This window comes from Alternaria ventricosa, assembly GCF_023758065.1.
Source record: "Alternaria ventricosa strain BMP 2768 chromosome Unknown scaffold_1, whole genome shotgun sequence".
In the NCBI taxonomy this organism is placed as follows: Eukaryota; Fungi; Ascomycota; class Dothideomycetes; order Pleosporales; family Pleosporaceae; genus Alternaria; species Alternaria ventricosa.
Window position 1 is genome coordinate 2,815,831 of NW_026055681.1, and position 16,338 is coordinate 2,832,168.

Consider the following 16,338-nt stretch of genomic DNA (forward strand, 5'->3'; position numbering starts at 1 on the left):
AACACGGAACCATGGGGACAAACCACTATTCTGACACGTTCTGGGGTCCGTCGTGGCTAGGTGACATGGATCGGGGACGCTGGACAGGCGCTAAAATCAGCCTTCGGTAAGCTAGTGCGGCGGGAATCCTCACTTTTTCTCTCGCTGCCCGTTCCCCCACCAGAACGACCACAATAATCCAGTACAATGGCCAACGTGGAGATTTCACTGCCGCTGCCGGTTCTGCCTGAGGGCTGGGCTGGCGAGAAGGACTTCAAGGCCATCGGCCAGCTGAGCGACGCCAACGACCGCAAGATCGAGCCTGTTGGCCCGCACTTCCTCGCCTACGCCCGCAGAGTATGTGCTTCGACGATGATTGGCATATGCAGTACTGACAAGTCCTACAGAAGCGCAACAAGCGCACTTTCTCCGAGGATGACCGCATCCAGGCGCAGGCCAACGTCAAGAGCGTCGAGGAGGAGGACCCCGACGATGTTGACGAGCCCGAGGACCCTGTCATGCTGCAGCGTGAAGCCAAGGACTGGAAGGTAGGGCGATTGCACAGGCTATCGTAGACTTCTACTAACATATCCTAGTCACAAGACCACTACGCTGTGCTCGGCATAACCCGCTACCGATGGAGGGCCACCGACGAACAGATCAAGCGCGCCCACCGCAGGAAGGTGCTCAAGCACCACCCCGATAAGAAGGCGGCCAAGGGCGGAACCGAGGACGATCAATTCTTCAAGTGCATCCAAAAGGCCCACGAGGTGCTCTCCGACCCCGTCAAGAGGAGGCAGTTCGACTCCGTCGACGAGGGCGCTGAGGTTGAGCCACCATCCAAGAAGGACACACAAAAGGGCAACTTCTACAAGCTCTGGGGCAAGGTCTTCGAGGCCGAGGGACGCTTCTCAAACAAGCAGCCCGTACCCAAGCTGGGTAACGCCAACAGCACCAAGGAGGAGGTCGAGCACTTCTACAACTTCTGGTACAACTTCGACAGCTGGAGGACCTTTGAGTACCTTGACGAGGATGTGCCCGATGACAACGAGAACCGTGACCAGAAGCGTCACGTCGAACGCAAGAACCAGAATGCGCGCCGCAAGAAGAAGACCGAGGACACCACTCGTCTGAGGCATATGGTCGACGACTGTCTGGCGCTTGACGAGCGCATCAAGAAGTTCCGCCAGGCTGAGAACGCACAGAAGAACAAGCGCCGTCTCGAAAAGGAGGCTGCCGAGAAGGCCGCAAAGGAGGAGGCCGAGAAGAAGAAGGCCGAGGAGGCTGCAGCTGCAGCTGAGAAGGAGGCTGCTGAAAAGGCCGCAAAGGCCGACAACAAGAAGGCCAAGGAGGCAGCGAAGAACGCGGCAAAGAAGAACAAGCGTGTTGTGCGTGGTGCCGTTAAGGACGCCAACTACTTCCACGGTGCCGGCGATGCGCCCGCTTCCCAGGTCGATGCCGCTCTCAGCGATGTCGATACCATCATCGTAAAGCAGGACAACGAGGAGCTGGCTGCATTGACCAGCAAGCTCAACGGTGTCAAGGATGCCGGTAAGATCAAGGAGATCTTCCAGGAGGAGGCCCAGCGTCTCATTGGTGCTGCGAAGCTTACGCAGGGCGAGCTCAAGGCTCTGGTTTGAAAAGCGGCTCAGGCTGCACCCACTTCTTGATAGACGTTGTTTAGACTTGGACGTAACGGGAATAATGATATGCATGATTCCATTTGTGACGAACCCTCTTATCTTTCATCTCAAACTCAACTCGAAATTTGCAGCCAGCATTACAGCAACTCCCAGGTCATTCTCCCATCTGATGTCATGCCTTCGCATGTGTCAAATACATCCAGCGGGCGTTTCCGCGGCGGGCGGTACCAGGGTCTAAAGATGATGGCGTGGATGCGGATCGCGCGACACACCACCAAGAAGCCAAGCGCTGCCGTCACCCGGAACAGGCAGTGCATTAACGACACCCAAAGTTTGGCTTGAGCCGACATTTCTCTCTCACGACCACTGCGACAACTTGCACCGCAATTCCCTCCGCCATCGTTAATCGCCCATTTACCCCGCGAGCACTATTTCCCCGCGCCAAGGACCCCTACACGACGCACAGCAGCACCGATCGCCTGCGCAAGCCCACGCAGCCAGCAGGTTTCTCGCGGTCGGACCTCACTGGCACTGCGCTCGCCTGATTGGATTTGGCCGACGACCTCGTGCCCGCAATCTCACTCCGACATCACTATGAGCGCGTCCCCCACGTCCAGAGACGGCCGGCATGCGTCTCCAGCGCCGCGAAAGTCTTCAGGGCCTTACAAGGTCAGCCCGCTGCAGCTCCCCACTGGCGGACACCTTGCGCAGGAAGAGGTACGGCGGCCGTCGATACAGTTCCTGGCGCACAGGAATCAGTCGCTACCCAGAGGCCAACCAAGGCCCCGTGAACGACGCCGGTTGTCGTCACCGCCGCCTCCACCGTAAGTGTTGACTGCTCCTACCTCATGCACCCCGGGTATATCTAAGCTTTGCGCTGCTTTGCGCCCATCTTCCTCTTTCTATGTACTTATGGCGCACAAATGGCGAAGTATGCTCCCAGCGTGCCAGAGCTCAGATGGGCACTCAACTCCATATCTTGCAAATACCTTCTAAAGCCCTTGGACTGACACTTCACTCAGCGTCTTCCAACCTCGGGTATCTTTCGACACCTTCGACAAGCCCGCAGACTTCATCGAGGAGAGCTCATTCACACTCATCGCCAAGCACAAAGACTACGAATACACAAAGCGTTCGCGGACGTTCCTCTGCGGTTTCGACGAGAACGAGTACTCGGTATACGCCCTACAATGGCTCATCAACGAGCTCGTCGACGATGGAGACGAAATAGTATGTCTCAGAGTAGTCGAGAAGGAGGATGCAATAGCAGGAGACCGCAGCGTAGAGACTGGTCGGTATCGCGTGGAGGCTGACAACACCATGGCCGACATACAAAGTCGAAATCACGACAACAAGGCGATCAATCTGATATTGGAGTTTTCCATCGGTAAGGTTAACAAAGTTATCGACGACATGGTTAGTCTTCCTCGGTTGCTTAGCTGTAATATGTCTAACAGCAGACAGATCAATCTCTACGAACCAGCAATCTTGGTAGTCGGGACACGAGGCAAGAGCTTGGGCGGATTCCAGGGACTGCTCCCTGGCAGCGTATCGAAATACTGTCTACAACATTCGCCAGTACCTGTCATTGTCGTACGCCCCACATCGAAACGCGACAAGGCGAAGAGCAAGCGCACCAACGACCCAGACCGCCAGGGTTACAGAGAGATTCTGGCGAAGAGTGAGAGCCTTCCTGAGTTTAACAGCCCTCGTAACAGCTTCTTCGCAAACGAGGACGAGGCAGCCATAGTCGGGGGAGCGGCGACCGCACCGAAACCTGCCGTAGAGGCGCATCCTCTAGCACAAGTGGAACAAGCGCCAGACAGCAGCGAGGACGAGGAAGACACGCGCACCACCACTGTGGTCAATGACCTGGTCAATGATGATCCACGAAGCCCGGGTCCGATGATGAAGAGCCCGCATCTACAGAACTTGAGCAGTCCAGAGCTTAGTAGCCAATCTGGTAGCGACGACGAAGATGGCGATGGCGGAGTCTCAACTTCGGGAACTTCGGCAGTAGAGAAAGCATCGATCGCAACTGGGCAGACAAGTGTTGGCGAGGGAGACGCAGGCGGTGGGAATGCGTCAATGTCGTACATGGACAGTCTCACAAGTGGAGCGAAGGAGTCAAAGGAATCAAATGAATCACAGGGCGCATAGTGGGAGCTTGAACCAAGGGGGGGTCTGGGAGAGGAGGAAACGTGAATATCGAGAAAGATATGTCGTTTGGTCAGACTAATCCTGGACCGCGTCATGAAGGTCGGCGAAGGAGACATGGGCGGTGGAAACCGTCGGTGTCGTACATGAATAGACACGGGTGCAACTCGAAGAGCCCCAAAGACACACCCGCACATTTTGGCGCACAGGAATTGGGGGCGCATAGTTTTAGCATTCAATACCCCAGATATCTCGTCTCTCACATCAGCCTCAAAGATAGCAGATTGTAGTGTTTCATGTGCTCCTGCCAGACCCCGGTATGATCGACGCGATGACGTTTCGTGCGGCTTGACGCCGCGACATGCATGCGCGTTCCCGGCCCCAGTCCCTCATTGACTGATTGCCTCACTTGCGTAACCTTCCACATTCCCCCAAGACCCCCATGTGTCAACGTATCCATACCGCGCCGCGTAATCAATGGGTATCCGCACCTCGCCCATAACCAGGACAAACTGGCAATAGCCACCAGCCACACATTAGGCCGAATAACAAGACCGCCTATCCGATGATCCCGACTCTGCAAGACGACTGCGATGAGTGCATGCCGGACTATGCCCTGCACCGCAGCCCGATAACGGTCGCCATATCGGCGCTTCCCTTTATCGTCACCTTCCTCGTTGCTTCAATGGCGGCGCAGAAGCTGTTCCCTGTCTTGTCAGGCAATGCGGATCGCAAAGCGCACCATGACGGCGCGCGATTGCCTGGGGCACCACAGCGCGAACGCCCCTCCATACTGAGCAGTCTACGCCCAACTGCGCGATCGCTCGCCAGCATCCTCTTCTCGACCAACTTCGCCCTTTCCGCCGTACTGGCCGAGCTCATCCTCTGCGAAATCTCCAACACCGTCAACCGCGCCACGCGAACGTTGGCGCTCAAGATCACGCTACCTTCCCTGCTCTTCCTGCTTGTCGTCGCGACGCCGGCGATTGAGATTCACTCGATCATATCGGGGACTGGGCTGAATATTGGTGGAGAGCAGAAGAGTCGGCGACGGGCAGCATGGGTGTTGGAGCTGTGTGGGTTGGCGACATGGCTGGCAGGGTTTTGGTATCTTGGCCGTGGGCTGCTGGGCTCGTATTTGCATGAGGAGTCGTATGAACATGATCATACTTTCAGTGAAGGCTGTTTGGAGAGGATAGGTATTATTGGTATTAGCTTGATGGCTTCGCTAGCTGGGTTTGCTGCTATATCCGCGCTTTGGCACACGTTTGGTGTTAAGTATCGTCCGGTAAGCTCATCGTCTCCCAGGGATATAAGTATTTGTCAGGTATACTAATTCTTCCTAGGTCACCGAATCGGACATCGGTCGCAAGCAAGCCGGCATACAGGCTACGAACGACATGCTCCTAACGAAGGAGAGTCGACTCCGAGCGGTCGAACGAAAACTTGCGGATAACCCTCAACAAGGCTTCATGGGCCGCGTAGTAGGATCGATTCGTGGAAATCCCGACATCCAAGAACGGAACACTCTACAACTCGAAATCCAGGGCCTTGAGACTATGCGCCATACACTCCAGAACTCCCTGACAGTCCTCCAGAACCGTCGGCAGAACCAACTGCGATCACATACCGCAAACGGAAGACTGTTCAATATCGTCTCATACGTCTTCGCCGTATATTGCGCATACCGCATCATCGCCACCACAGTCACAACCCTCCGCCGGTTCTCGTCACCAAATGCGAGCTTCGCAAGCAGCGACCCCATTAACAATGTCCTCGCCCTCCTAGCAAAACACTGGGACCCCACCATCGACCGCGTCGCCTGGAGCCGTACCATCTCCTTCCTCCTCTCCGGCGTCATGCTCCTCCTCTCCTTCAACAGCGTCCTCCAAACCTTCTACCTCTTCGCCCGCGTCGTCCCCGGTCTCCTCCACCACGCACGCACCAACTTCGCTCTCATCATCTCGCAGATCGCAGCGACTTATGTCATCAGCTCTGCGCTGCTTCTTCGCAGCAACCTGCCGCCTGAGATGAAGAGCAAGATTGGTGATGCGTTGGGTGCGCCGCTTGAACCTGGGTTCACGGAGAGGTGGTTTGAGGGATGGTTCTTGGCGGCGAGTGCGGCGACGGTGTTGGGGCTTTGGGCGGGGAAGAGGTTGAAGGGCGGGGAGTGGGATGACGATTGTGAGGGGGGTGAGGGGGATGTTGAGATGGGGAAGAGGAGTACGTAGATGGATGTAGGGTTATGTTTTATGTGCATTGGTCATCGTCGCCATGAATCTATCGCGAGTCTGTCTCTCTGCGCATAGTCGAGACATCACATCGCTCGACTTTTTTACATGAGTGGTTTTAACTGTAATACAAAGCGGTTTGTAAGCTGTCTTTTGATCTCCTGTCGACACACTGTAACTGGTAAACGCAAGTAGTCCGATCGTTCTGGGTTCGTATCAAAGGTATTCATATGGAATTGCAAGGGTTACCTACTATTAGCTGGTTTCCAGCTTGCGTGTTGACATGAGAGCTTGCTTAAGCATCGAGCCTGTTTTCCCATCACGAATAAAAGGACCGATAACAAATCCCATACGAAACCTGCATCTATAACCCACATACTCGGCGCGTCCACCGATATCTGCAGACCCCCTCGGCGAATACTATCACCACCCAGCATCGCAAAGGGACAGCGCCCAACGCGTCAAGTGACAGATAGCCACCGGGTATCGCTGCATGAACGCCATTTAGCAAGGCCTGAGCCGCCCGCCCACCCGCGCTTGCTAAGCATGCATCACCCTCTGGACCCGCAATAACGCGCCATGCGCGACGAGCCGTTTGATTGAAGGTTGACGTCGATGTTGCCCGATTGAGCGGGCCAGCGCGTTCTCGCGTTGTGACGTCAGGTTTGGTGGGGCAGGTGGTTCGCCCATGAAAACACATAGAGGGGACCTTTCTCGAGACATCTTCATACACACCACTTCTCACAAGCTCTATTCTACAGGTATGTTTGATGGGTGAGAGGGGTTTGACGGGGCGTTGGCTAATTGACGAACAGACTACTAAGAAACCTACAAACGTGTACGTTGTACCTGAGCTGGTGATGGAAGAAGGAGCTGGCAGTGCGAGCTTCACGGCAGCGAGCTTGCACTCACCCAGCCATCGCACCACCTCCCTCCCTACCCATTCACGCCCCCAATGTCCCTCAACTCCCCACTAACACACCCACCAGACTCCCAACCAACCCCACACACAACCCACCAAACCACAACCATGTCCGCCCCCAACGCCGGCCGCCAGTCCCCCGAGCCCGAGCGCCAATCCGGCGCGCAAGCCGGCCAGACCTCCGACAACGTCAACAGCCAGGGCGCAGGACCCAAGGAGGGCGCTGAGAAGGCGAGCGACAACACCAAGGATAGCCTGAGCAGCAACCCCCAGCACACTCTTGAGAAGCATGCTGAGGAGACTACGAGCAAGAAGGTTTAGATGAGGATGGCGATGGCGAGGAAGTGTATGTGTCCAGTTGGACAGACATACGTTGTAGCTTAGGAATCGGACGTAGGACCTATGGAATGAGTAGGCGGTCTGAGGATGAAATGAATACATGAACGACCATTATGATATCATGTGCTGTGATGAGTATGTGTTTGTGCTGTTGACTTGATTGCGTGGGTGATGTCTACTGATGAATTATTCGTAGCAAAGATGTGGATTCGTTTGCACTTCTCAAAGCCCGCCTGCTTCTCTGACGCGTTGTCCCCTGCTTCTAGGTTCGGATAGGATGCATAACCACAGAGTCGACGTCTACATCATTTTGTTCGTACAACGCTTTCATCTTTGGAGTTGAAGACTTCACGTACTCTTCTAAAGAACACTTGCGTTGACATTTGTGAGTGAAGCCTCCACGTTCCGTAGCCATTCGTTGCCAATTGCCCCGCCAAACTAGCCTAACCAACCGCCGTTCTCGTGATGCGACCCCGCCAACTAACCACAACATCTTCTATCCTAAAGATCGCGTTCTTCCGCCGCTCCCCATTCCCAGCGCCGCCTTGGCCGAGAACTTATATAATGCTTTTGGGCAAAATGCCATCAACACACAAACTCGGGCGCTTGGGTAAGCTTCACCGCACAACCACTCTCGCCTCTACAGTTAAACTAACAACCCTCAGTCTAGGGGTATGATTTGTAAGACACCACCAACAAACATCAAGATGTTTGGGATATGAGACTAACATCGTCAAAGTCGCTTCGCATTATCAAATGTGCGTACTTGTGAAAGGTCGTGGGTTCAATTCCCACAGCGTCCAGTACCTTCTTTTTTGCACTTTTTTGGGGCGTGAAGCTTAGAAGAAGACACTCCAGAGGGCGCGACAATGTCCTTCAGTTTCCTTCCGAGGGCAATGCATAAGTTTTTGATAATCAGGCGTGTCTCGCTTTCTACTCCTACTTGCTAACGGATAACATGGAGACGTACTCGAGAAGTTTACATATCATAGCGGGCCGGTTTCGCGCGGTGAGGTACACAGCATAACACGGACCCAGTCTTCGCTTGAACTACCTCTTAACTTTTTCTATCTTCATATGCATGTATCAACATACGGCTGTAGCGAACACCAGTCCCAACTTGTCCCCAGCCGCCGAAGAAAACGTGCCATCCACGTTCCTTCCACTCCTCCGAGGTCACACCTACAGATTCCCACTTGGACACACTCCAAGGTTCCATTAGAGAAGAACCGTGGACAACGTCCTGTGAGATGCAAACAGGGCTACCTTTCGATGCACAAATCCATGATTTTTCTGCTTGCAAAGTAGGTAATGCATTCTTGGTCATTGCGGTGATCGATTTCAATTTCTTGGTCATTGCGGTGATCGACTTCAATTTCTCGCTCAGGTCACCTGAGCAGGTTAATCGTATGCCGAACTCTTTAGACATGGTACGTACGAAGCTCCCGCTCTAGGCGTTGTTTCAATTCCCTGCTAATGCCCATTAAACGCGTGTACATCCGATCCTGAATCGACAGACTAGGAGCTTCCCCCATCTGCGTTCGAATCCGAACACCTCTCGGTAGATCAGGGGCAAGACCTAGATAATGTCAATTTTGCTAGCAGCCAACTGTCGGATATGGAAGGCACGGACCTCTATGACTAACATACTTGCTTCTTGCAAGTTCGCGAGCTATCTTGTCATCTGGCTGTTGTTTCCCGTCGATATAAACGACCTTTTTATATCCGTTGGCTGGTCGTTCTGCCAGGTGACGAGCTATGCGACACCAGTCCGCACGCTTGAGGTTCTTGCGGATTCCCCATATCCTCAATTGACTCTCGTATTGCGATTCACTTGAAGACAGTTAGTTGAGATCTGTATAGCAGAGCTTGGATCCTGAGACTGACCTTGCGTAGAGACCGTACGTTTTCATCATCTCAGCCACCTGGCTCAGGGTCTTGTTTTGGTCTACAAACAAGGCTTTGATCCTAGATCGGTGCTGCTCCCACGTGCTGGGAGGAATCCGTGGCGCGTAAGACTTTACGCCGTTCGGCATGATGAAAATACAAGTAAAACGAGTTAGGGAGCAAGAGATGGGACCAAGTTGATGAGCGCACCGAAAAGAGGAGGAGAGATCTGGAAGGCTATATGCACTTCAACGTCCCTTCCCACGAACCAATTAAACAAAACCTGGAATGCATCACGACGTAGGCGATACCGCTTTGAGAGTCTGCATATCGTCCGCCAATCAGCAAAACCTGGAACTCGCACTGGAGAAGCGAGATCTTACAGGGGTCAGCAGCACCCATCGCCGGTGAAGACTCGAAGAGGCGGTGCAATGCCTCCCGCGGCACAACCACCAATCGGACGAAACCTGGATTCGAGGAACAACGAGCAAGCCCTATCAATCTGAAGACTGACAGACGCACAATACAGTGGCGCCAGTATGGAGAGCTGCATTTTGGGTTGGCTTTGCATGCGCACTCATAGACAAGGATGTACACGTGTAGTGATAAACGTAAAAGCCAAAATGAGAAGTCACCTGGCAAGGCTGCCTCTGCGCTATCACGTGGACTCACGAGGAGCCTTCTGCTCTGGCTGCGTTCACCACATAATCACGTGAGTCTTCCTCTGCGCCATCATGTGGACTGACGAAACGCCTCCACTCTAGACGCATGCATGAGACAGTCATCCGGGCTTACTAAACATCCCCGCTCAGTAAAAAACGCCAGTCGGTTCGATAAATACGCAAGTATAAACGAATGCAGACCCCGGACAACTGCCACAGCAGAGCACTCATGCGGAACGTGATGTTCGCGGGTGTGGCCTCTAGCGATTGGTTGTCATTGTGGCTTGGTAAATCCTACGAGGGGGTGCCGGATCTGTGGTATCTTTTGATTGGAAGCCGCGGTTGAAGCGAGCCAATTGCAGGTTTCCTTGAGCTGTGCGGCGCGGGCCTGCGTAGTCTGCAGGAGTTGAGCCTTCATCATGTTTTCAGAACACGATGATCGGGAGGATCATGTTCGGTTTAACCAATGATCGGTGTTGAGGTTTTGTCACGAAATCTCGAGCTGCGGAGGTGGGGTACTTCACGCGGCAGAGGCTGCATCAAGGCCGATGCATATGCACGATAGTACGGAGACGCAGGTCGTCGCGACATTCCATTCGTGGTGAACCTTGACCGATGACCTTTTCCCTCGCTAAGACATATCTAGATGTACTGTATCGAATCTGGCCAATGATGGCCCTGGAACATGTGGTGAGCGACCCAAGAAATCAGCGTAAGGCTGTATACGCGGACGCGCCAAAAGATGATATGTGGTAGGAGCATAAAGCATGGAAGCTTTATCTCGAACTCTCATCCATGATCTTTCGTTAGTATCTCACCCAAACAACGAAAGTTTTGTACACAATTACTTCCATCATTTCCAAAGCAAGACCAGAGGTGTTGATCAGTGTCCGTTGCGCAGCACAGCCAGAGACCGACATGTCAGCCATATCCAACGAATCCATAATTGCAATAATCGGTCTCGTCGCAACATGTCCACCCTCCTTGGTGCTCATCTGGCACCTGGTCAGGCGTACAGGTCGTGTCCAAAGAGACCCCAGAGGTCCGTTGATATGTGTCAACGATCACTATTCATTGCTGACACCTTCCCAGATGATGAGATCTTTCGTTCAGCCATCGACCGCAAGATCATCAAGCACGTCGACGATACTTTACTCAAACCCACTCCTACTTACGTCTCTCGACGATGACCACCACTCACCTCGCCGACAGGGGCGCAAGAACAATCCATACAAAGCTCTCCCATCACCTAAAGGCGAAGGCAACTTCTCTTCCACGATGCACAAGAGATTGTCAAAAGCCTGAGAAGCAGTAGAGCTGGGCGTATGGAAGGTTTGGGGCAGTCAGACGGGTCTTGGGTTAAGAAGAGATGTTGTTGATGCCGAGATGTAGGACGATCGTCAACACAAGAGCTAGGACGAGCGACGTAGGGTAAGGAAACACAATGAAAATGCCACCAGGCCAGTTACAACTCATTCCCATCTCTTTACGCTTTTACATTCAGACTGTGCCGCCCATAGACCATGACCAGGCATTATTTGCGACACAGCCTGATCCCCAAATGGAAACTACTTGGGACCATACGATTGCGTCACGCGTCCGCCGGACGCAATGTCCCGCGCGTTCCACACGTCAATTTGTGGTCGAACTGCGCAAGGTGAAAGTGAAGCAAAGTGCATAATATTGTTGACATTGGGAAGCCGTTCAGCGTTGTCGCGATGGGGTTGTAGAGTTGAGAAGAAAGGTGGTGCGTGTGCGGGGTGCCCGTCGACAAGCAACCGGCGATGAGCGGGCCGCCCGGTGATCTCGGCCCCACTTAGCTGTCAGCTCGTCTCAACTTCAAGCCCCTGCTCGGTCTCTACCAACAAAATCACCACCATCATCTGCATAATCGTACTTGCAAGCTTGAAGAATATTCGCGAAGCGAAATGCTTGCGACCTTGAACAGCTGGGTGGAGCCTGTCGCATGCCTTATCTAGGTATGCTACACCACCGTCAGTGACGTGCGCCATCTTCTCGGAGAGATCGATCCTCACGTTCGAAAGGCTTGGCCTCGATGTTAGAGGGTCATCAGGCTAGGTAAGTCAGAGCTTGATAACGTCCAAGTAGGGTGTCAACGTCTCTTTCCGTGCCTACACTTTGACCTGCTTTTTCACATCCATGAGACATGGCAGATTCGAAAACAGCAAGTCACTGACATCCTGGAGTGGCTCTGCAATATGGAAGGCTGGCAACCGCTACCTCGGATCTTTTTCGACCCGTATTTCCGAGGGCTGTATCACTCACCATATTTGTGTCTGGCGGACAGTGGAGACCGACGTTGACGTTCTAACATGATCCTACATACAGACGGAAGTTGTGTTGAAGTCTCTAGCCACGATACCTTGCGCCGCATCCGAATTGACGAACGCGCAGGGGGAACGATCATAGGCGAGAATCTTGTATCATCATGGCAAGCATGAGTTGCACTACCCTGCGTGATGAAAGAACACCAGATGAGGAAGAAGATATGTGCAACAGTCGATCCGGTCGCGGCAAAACCCGGCGTCATAAGCAGCCGCTCGATGATAACGACGATGGACGCAATACGCAACCTTCGAGCCGGCTATTGCACAATATGCAGCCAATAACAATATTCGCAAGAGACTGTTGCCGATTGCACAGCCCCGAGGAGAGGGAGACGAGACGCAGCCAATCATGCACCTCCAATTCCGGAGCTGACCAGGATGACGCGAAACTTCAGGCAAGATAGACCGGAGGCTTATACACGCCTTAAACTGCTCGGTATGCATTTATAAAATGCTCGCCCCAGTGTTCAATTGTTTTTCTCGACGGCACAAAGAATATCGAGGAGGACTTAAGAAAGCATCGATAACGAGCATCAATTGTTTCCATCCACAGCCTTCTATCACTGCCCATACCCCAGTTCCGAAGTCTTCGCAAAAACAAGACAAGATGTCGTTCCTGTCCAACGGGGAGATAATCGCTATTGTCACCCTCGTCGCAACATGCCCGCCTTCGGTCGCACTGCTACTCCATTTGCTTAAACGTGCTCGCCTTGTCAACGACGCAGATCAAGTTGGTATGTATCTTCCGGCGCTAAGTCCATATCATCACTCTGCCTAACATAAGTCTAGATGTCGAGCTCGTCAGCCGCCCAACTCAGTCAACTATAGGCGATCTCGTTGAGAGTCAGATCGACCTCCTTGTACCTCGGCCTGGTCTTGCCCATGTACCCGCACGTCAACCGATCACCTCCGTCAGGCCTTTGGGAACAACCATGGCTTAGTAAGTATCGCCATCAATCTTGATCATGTCTGTCTAATGATCCCGAGAAGAACGCAACAATACCCGAGACTGTGACGCGTGACGGTTGGCTACCCTTGATCGCGACGCGACGTAAGACAATGCAATGAGTCGATAGTTTACGATCAAATGTACATCGATATGATGTCTCTCATCAAAGCCGCCGGCTCCTAGGTTTCAGATCACTCGATGTGAGCCAAAGGGTACTCGCACGGAAGAGACGAACTAGATTAGACAAGATTCAAGGGCATGATTGAGGTATATAGGGATACACAAGCGATAACAATCGAGATGGTCGCGTGTATTGCGTCTCCATCAACAACCTGATCAGTCGGTGTCTCTTTATCTTTTCGTTTCATCAACTTCCATGGGCTCGCGAGTGGTTGACGATGCCTTGAGTGTGTCGGGAAAGACCTTCTGCGAGACTGGTGTAGTGTACCATGGCGTTTGACCCGTAGAGGTTGATATAGCTCGACATGGCTACTTGCCTTGACATGCTAGATCGCAGGTGGACCTACATTAGGTTTTTCCATAGACTGGAAGCGGCAGGGCTTAGTGCGGCTCTATCCCTCAGCTACTCGCGATGGAGTGACAGCTTTACTCGAGACAGGAGGACAGCGTGCACGTCGCATCGTGAACAGTCTCTGTGGTCGAACTGTGATCGACCACAATGGAAGCGGATGGGAAATAACTCTCAATCTAGAGCTCGTCCAACGCTGTTGTGATGGTGATGAAGGCTTGTGGTAGAAGGGGATTCTGGTACTGCAGCTGGCCCCGCGTCGATACTTGAGCAAGTGCCCGTGTGGCGCGGGCCGTTTCGGTGATCTCGGCTCCGCATCTTCGGGCGCACTTGCCACGACCCCAACCTGACAATCGACGTCCCTTGGGCATTCTCGCACGCATGGCTTGTCCCGCTACTACTCTTGTGCTATGACCGAGCATAAGGAAAAGTAAGATACTACAAACATGCGGCAGCCGAGTTGCAAGATCCGCGGTCTACACCTCGCGCCGTCACCGTGGTGGTGTATGCGACTGCTCAAAAATAACCACTCTCTCGAACGCAGGGCCTGTATCAGTACTCATACACACATATGGCTGTATGAAGACTGGGCGGCTTTTAGCTCGATGCCGAGCCCGTCCCTGGGCAACGGCTAACCATGACCCACACCGACTGACACCCCCCTTCCCGCTCACAACGGCATGCCGCTATTGACCAAACGACAGAAGATTGCGCAATAATGGGTCTGGTCGCTGTGGTCCGTGTTAATTGCGCTCATCGCACTCATAGCCACAGTACTGCTATATACTACAGAGCGATTTGGCTTCCCAAGCTGTAGATGTAGATCGCAAGACAACCACGGACAGTAGGTAGCCTAATGCTTGATGGTATATGGAAGTTACCACTGGTGCGTATTCGAGGTTACAAAGAGGGAAAGAGGTCGTTCCTTCGACTTGTTCTTGGGCCTGGTGCAAAGCATCCGTTGAGTCACCTAGCAGATTCGAGCGCGCCTCAATGTCCGCTTGTGACTAGCCGTTGATATTGACAACCTTTTCAAGAACCTTTCGGGATACAACTCGTCATCTTCTTCGGTGCGCTTTCCATGGAGAGGGATTCAATCACACCGCACGTCCCATTTGGACACAACCGGGGTTAGCCTCAACTGTTGTAAGCTCAGGTTGAATCTGATGTGCGCAGTAGCTCAGGTTGATGTGCGCAGTAGCTCACGTTGATGTGCGCAGTAGCTCACGTTGATGTGCGCAGTAGCTCAGGTCGGATTGGTTGGCTGGTACAAGCTCAGGCCGAATCCGCTACGGCCAAGCGCAGTTTAACTGCTCAGCCACCACGAGCACACAGGTAGACCCAATCACCTCGCGACGTCAGTGTCGAGAATATGGGATCCACACCGGGCGCAAAGTTGGTCGCGCAACCTCATCATAGCATTCAAGACAAGAAGAATGCGCATTTGTTAGATATAAGACGACCCTCTTCCGCCAACCTCATGGCACTATGAAGGCAACGGATAGCAGCTCCAACGTGGACGTTCCCATATCCACGCGATTATTGTTTGTTTGAGATTCAGTCTGTCGATACGGCCAATAATCGCTAGCTGAACCAATCGGATACGATGTCGTCTTTGTCCAATGAATCAATCATCGCGGTCGTCACTCTCGTCGCTACGTGCCCTCCTTCGCTCATACTCTTGTGGCATATCCTCAGGCGCAAATATTTGAACGTTCATAGCGAAGTTCAAGGTTCGTTTGTTTGACAGACATGTATGATGCACAGCTAACCCCGTGTCAGATGTTGAGCGCACCTCTCGCTCTAATATAAACCTCGAAGTCATCAAACACGTCAAGAATATAGTACTCCGACCAGTAACAGCACACTGTCCCAGGAGATGATACACACGAACCTCTCGCATCAACAAGCTAAACTATGAAGGTTGGAACATCGCTCTTATTCCAAGACAATAGTCTAACATGTCTCACAGTACGCGCCACGCCTCTCAAAACCTGATCGATACCCACAAAGCGCTTTAGAGAATCCCTTTATGTAATATATTGCAGTTTATATCCACAATACCAATGCTTTCTAACCAAACATCTCTGGAAGTTCGGTCATTCATGCGCAAACACCACACCCCAGCATCATGAAGATGTTCTTCCACCTAACACTCCACCACTTTCTCTCTTCACAGTCTTCGCTCCTGTTCAATGCGCTATCGTCATTATCCACACTACCCACACTCTCCCCATTATCCTCTCCATCCTCCTCCGCACCCTCATCCCCAACAACCAACGCATCACTAATACCAAACTCATCATCTCCAACACACATCCACCTCTCCTCCACCCCAACTTTCCGCCCATTCCCATGCCAAAACGGCTTCTCTTTCTTCCCCTCCCCCTTGCCTTCTCCTCCAGTCCCCTGAATACCATCCACGTCTTCGGTGCCACTGCTCGGACGAATCCAAGGCCCAGTCACACCAAACATCTCCGCCGCCCTCCTCACCCCCTCATCCTTATACCCATACCATTCCCGCCCCTTCTTCTATGATCGTGCACGTAGTCGCTTTACTTAACTCAGCAGATCGACTCTCTGTACTCATCTCTGACTCCTTCGAAAGTTTTCGCTGTCGTTGTTCTATAACGAACTCAGGAAGGGGCGTAGCGAAGATGGATATATCGTTTTTTGGTTTACCGACCACACC

The 16,338-nt window shown here is 52.8% G+C and overlaps 4 protein-coding genes across 4 annotated transcripts; all 4 read left to right on the forward strand.

The window, feature by feature from the left end:
• Window positions 1-186: 186 nt before the first annotated feature.
• Window positions 187-1,619, forward strand: J4E93_000971 (uncharacterized protein; the record flags this gene model as incomplete). The annotated part of the gene is made up of 3 exons (XM_049338927.1): window positions 187-336; window positions 387-527; window positions 576-1,619. The coding sequence occupies 3 exons, from the start codon at window positions 187-189 to the stop codon at window positions 1,617-1,619; spliced, it is 1,335 nt and encodes a 444-aa protein (XP_049204812.1).
• Window positions 1,620-2,216: 597 nt separating this feature from the next.
• J4E93_000972 (uncharacterized protein) lies at window positions 2,217-3,782 on the forward strand (the record flags this gene model as incomplete). Its single annotated transcript, XM_049338928.1, has 3 exons — window positions 2,217-2,446; window positions 2,645-3,038; window positions 3,087-3,782. The coding sequence occupies 3 exons, from the start codon at window positions 2,217-2,219 to the stop codon at window positions 3,780-3,782; spliced, it is 1,320 nt and encodes a 439-aa protein (XP_049204813.1).
• Window positions 3,783-4,344: 562 nt separating this feature from the next.
• On the forward strand, window positions 4,345-6,010 carry J4E93_000973 (uncharacterized protein; the record flags this gene model as incomplete). The annotated part of the gene is made up of 2 exons (XM_049338929.1): window positions 4,345-5,067; window positions 5,126-6,010. The coding sequence occupies 2 exons, from the start codon at window positions 4,345-4,347 to the stop codon at window positions 6,008-6,010; spliced, it is 1,608 nt and encodes a 535-aa protein (XP_049204814.1).
• A 770-nt stretch (window positions 6,011-6,780) lies between these two features.
• Window positions 6,781-7,253, forward strand: J4E93_000974 (uncharacterized protein; the record flags this gene model as incomplete). Its single annotated transcript, XM_049338930.1, has 2 exons — window positions 6,781-6,784; window positions 7,000-7,253. The coding sequence occupies 2 exons, from the start codon at window positions 6,781-6,783 to the stop codon at window positions 7,251-7,253; spliced, it is 258 nt and encodes an 85-aa protein (XP_049204815.1).
• Window positions 7,254-16,338: the final 9,085 nt, after the last annotated feature.